General features: G+C 40.2%; 1 protein-coding gene across 1 annotated transcript; it reads right to left on the bottom strand.

The window, feature by feature from the left end:
• Positions 1-400: 400 nt before the first annotated feature.
• srp9 (signal recognition particle 9) lies at positions 401-2,176 on the bottom strand. The gene is made up of 3 exons (XM_068753846.1): positions 2,011-2,176; positions 1,795-1,863; positions 401-1,193 (listed from the first exon to the last, which is right to left on the bottom strand). Exons 1-3 carry the CDS (start codon positions 2,080-2,082, stop codon positions 1,074-1,076), a joined length of 261 nt encoding a protein of 86 aa, XP_068609947.1. The 5' UTR covers positions 2,083-2,176; the 3' UTR covers positions 401-1,073.
• Positions 2,177-4,526: the final 2,350 nt, after the last annotated feature.

A 4,526-nucleotide genomic window follows, 5' to 3' on the forward strand; every position in this document is an offset into this window, starting at 1 on the left:
AAAGCATAAAGTTGTAATTTTAAATGAAAATCCTCATTCAAAATAAAGTTGTGCTGATGTATCAAAAGATTACAGTTGACACTTTTCAATTACCCCTTGAATATTATGTGGTAGTTTCAAGATGAGGATTATCCATACCGGTACTTGTAAAACTATTACTTCTCATGATGATCTTAAATTAGTATTTCGTTGTTTTTGTTATAAAATTCCGTTTTTTTTTTTTTAACATTTCTAAATTTAGCCCAAATATTCTGCTGTAAATATTTGAACGCTAGTTTACCCCCCTCAAAAAATAAAATAAACATTCTACAACCTTGCAGTTATATACTGCATGGTCCTCAACATACTGCATACATCGCCAACACAGGATGAGTACAGGAGACAGTGAGTGTAGTGGGGTAAATATACATTTATTTTACAAGAAATAGAATTAATGTCAATGAAATAGTATTTGGACGTATGTGAAAGTAATGAAGTCATGGATTCTCTGCGCCGTCCTCGGGAAATCAGAGGGCCTTGCTTCATCGAACTGGTACAAGTCGATGGGGAGAAACAGGATGAAATAAAATGCATCCCTAAAATTTAATCCAACATAGAAACACAGATGTAAACAAAAAAAGACAAGCTTTGTCTTCTTTCCATGTCCTTCTTGTCCCCTTTCAAAGTAAAAATAAATGCTCTCGCGATGTCGTCGTCAAAGCGGCTTCCACCACAGCAGAGGACTTGTAATTCAAATATTGTCCCATATTGTCCCCCCCCCCACCCCCCCTCCCCCGAACCCTCCTCTAGTACCTACAACTGACCTTTATATGAATACCATCAGGGATGTGATAAAAAATGCCTGACAAGGAACGGCTGCAAAATGTGATATCTGGGATGACAAACAAAGAATTGTAAAAACAAAATCCTGAGAGAATAAAAAATATATACAGTATATATATATATAATCACATCTCTGACAGCATTAAATCAGTGGAGGCAGCCACACGATTCCAACACCTCCCCTCTGTACATAAACCCACATCACACTCTGATGGTACCACTGAACTCAGTCCAGGTGCTTCTACAGCATCTTAATCCGTCTCCATGGCACTGCTGTGCGTCTCCTTGGATACCATGAGTCTCATCAGTTTTCCATGGAGCTTCTCAATCTTCTTCACATCCTGAGCCTGGTCTGTTTTGTACTGTAAACACTGCAGGGACAGACAAAACACATGAGAGATCTGATGGCTTATAAACCTTAAATCCATCAACTAGAGAGACCTTATTACTTTGTCTTAAATATAGTACAAGTACTATTTTTTGTTTTGTGTGGCATGTTCTTTCCCTGTCTTTCTTCTTTTTGAACAGACATTATGATTTACAAATGGTGAAAAGGAAAAAAAGCTCTCCAAGTATATATAAATATTTTACAGCATCCAAAAACACTAGTGGAGCCTTTACATTAATGGCTGTCATTTTATTAGCTATGACCTCTGCTGGTCCGTTCATCTTTTTTTTATAAGAGGACAGAAGGTGTCGATCACTGATAAGAGACTGTAGCAGTTTGGTTAGCTGGAGATGATTAGCTGATGTCTAGTTTATAGTTCAATATGTTGCTATAAAAGCTGTTTAGTAGTAGCACAATACTGAAACTAGAGTTGTTATAACACTATCTTGATTTTCCTAGCAGCTGGTCTTTCCCCAGACAAATACATCCCAACTCTCACACAGTTTTCTGGTCACCAAACCGAGCTGCACGATTTAATCAGAACGATTGATCTTCAATCAAATATTTGTCCTTATTTCACTTACCACGGCATTGTCGGTCACTTTGATGCAGATGTTGCCGTCACAGTGTCTGTATTTTAGCACCACTCTAACCTGGAAAAATAAAAACAATTGGTATACAGTATCTTACAAAATCGTTTGAAAATAAATAAAATAAAGTGTAAGCACATTCACGCTGTTCATAAGATACTTAGCTAATAGGCTAGCATGCCAGCCTACTTTTAAACAAAGCGTTTTTACCTTCATGGGATCGGTCAGGTACAGTTTTTCTGCTGCCCGAGCAAACTCCTCCCAAACCTGATAATAAGGCATTATTTTAACCGAGCGAAGTTACTGTTGTACAAAAGAATCTGTTTGAATCGAACGACCGGGCTTGCTATCTTCTAAACACCACATCAGCAGCACGGTGAACTCAGCCAATCAGGGGACAGAGAGCGAGGTGCCCCGGAAGTACTTCCGGATCGTCCTTTCAAAACAAGTGAAATCAAACGCTGTAATGGCGACTCAAACCAGAAATGATTTGTTAATGCACATTTTTAATTTGAAAATGTGTTATAAAGCACGCACATAGTTCACAAATTAAGAGGGCAAATAAGGAAATTATAACCCACAATTAATATACCTTTGTTTTGAATTTGCCTGTTTAGCGAGACAGGAAGTGTTCCATTCGCTGTTTATCTGTATTTCTTGACTGACAATTCAATATACCGCCGTCTAGTGGTTGGAGTTAAACGGAAAAGCGACCAGCCTCCTACGGCTAATCATATTATGCTTTGTAATAATATACTTACTGACTGGGTAGTTATCACATTAAAAGGCAAAATGCTTTTTGAAACATTAGCAGACTTGAATATCTTTCACATCAAGTTCTCTATTCATCTCGATTCTGCTTACCCTTTAAATGTGTTAACACACAAGTAAAGCATCATAAAATGACATTGTTAAAATAGAAAACGAAAAACTAATAGATGTGTGTTCACAAGCACACGTGGCTTGAGGGAGACGCGCTTACAGGGGTTGTATTTAACGCTAGATGGCGGACAAAGCTCATGCATACAGACTCAGAGGATTGACCTGGGAGCTCTGCGGTCACGTTTGGACGCTGTTTCTTTCTTTCCCTGCACACTAACGTGAATGCAACAAGTGTTCGCACAATTTCTCTCACATCTAATGACATTTACTGAGTTCAAACGAAGCTGGGACTTCCTCGTGACGTACAAAGATCTGAAGATCGGCACAAACTGATCTGGAAGAAAGACAGATACACCTTTATGACTGAAGTAGGAACAATGAGAGGAAACAATGTTACAATCCGAGGCGGTGCTTGAACCTGAGGCATGGGAGAAGCCGTGATGACGTGGCAGACTATGATTGGCTGCATGCGTTTGTTGACGGAAGTTGTTACGCCCGAGGAGATGCGATATGATATTCGTTTTAGGGTTGCTAGCAGGCTAACACCGCTAGCGTTAAGATATACTTGCGTTGTTTCAGTGTAATAACTATGCCCTCTCAATAAACAATATAAAATAAAAACAATTCTTTAATTATTTTTTAACCATACGTGGGGTTAATATCTCATGTATTTTGTTGTCTCATTGTTGATTATGATTCTTATTGTGTTCGGGAATTCCTGGAGTTAATCCTGAAAGGAGAACCAGACCAGGAACACACAGTTTTACAGGCTTATTGGTCCCTGCTCAACGCCACCAGCACGCAGCAGGAGAGCCAAACTCAGTTGTCAGGGGCAACCTCTACGCGCGACGTCCCACAAGTTGCGTAAAGTGTTGCCTTCGAGTGCCGTGGTAAAAACAAGAATTCATGTGCGGGTAAATTGTATATGATGTCTAATACAAGCTGTAATTAAAGACATAAAAACTCACCTTTGCTCCCTCAGGATGTGTTTTTGTCACCTAAACCAGGAAATTAATTCAACTTACCTTAGAAAAGTACAAATTAAAGTGGAATGGGTCTTATTTAATGTTTTTTATTTTTATTAAAGCTTCACAGTGGAATGTCAAAAGTGTTTTGCTTGCATGGACACAGATCACATTTTTCGTATTTCATTGTCCCGTGTCGGATTCTACGACACAAAATCTTTTGAAAATAGAGTATCTAGTTATTTTTTAATTTGTACAGGATTGTGTAGAACGCTTCCAATATGATAATAATCTTACAATTTGTTCATTTGGTTCATTTATCATAATGAGGATTTTCTGATACTCCAGAATAATACTTGCCTCCTTTGATACGAGATTAGGTAAATATTAAATTAGACATGTTTTTTTTTTCCAGTTACGTGACACGGAACTTTAAATAGAGTTGACCGAGCGGCCCTGAACGCAGCAAATGTTGCAGCCAGCAGAAAAGGGGCAGCAGTCTGGTACCCGAGCGGGCCTGAACGCAGCAAATGTAGCAGCTAGCAGCAGTCTGGTACCCGAGCGGCCCTGAACGCAGCAAATGTAGCAGCTAGCAGCAGTCTGGTACCCGAGCGGCCCTGAACGCAGCAAATGTAGCAGCCAGCAGCAGTCTGGTACCCGAGCGGCCCTGAACGCAGCAAATGTAGCAGCTAGCAGCAGTCTGGTACCCGAGCGGCCCTGAACGCAGCAAATGTAGCAGCTAGCAGCAGTCTGGTACCCGAGCGGCACAGCGCCGCATCACGCCGACACTAGCGCGTTAGAAGTAGCCGAGAAACGCCGCAACTGTCCTCGTTGCTCCAGATCATGTAGGACTCGTCTGTGTGTGTTTCCCTTTTTTCT

This window comes from Brachionichthys hirsutus, chromosome 20 (assembly GCF_040956055.1).
Source record: "Brachionichthys hirsutus isolate HB-005 chromosome 20, CSIRO-AGI_Bhir_v1, whole genome shotgun sequence".
Lineage (NCBI taxonomy): Eukaryota > Metazoa > Chordata > Actinopteri > Lophiiformes > Brachionichthyidae > Brachionichthys > Brachionichthys hirsutus.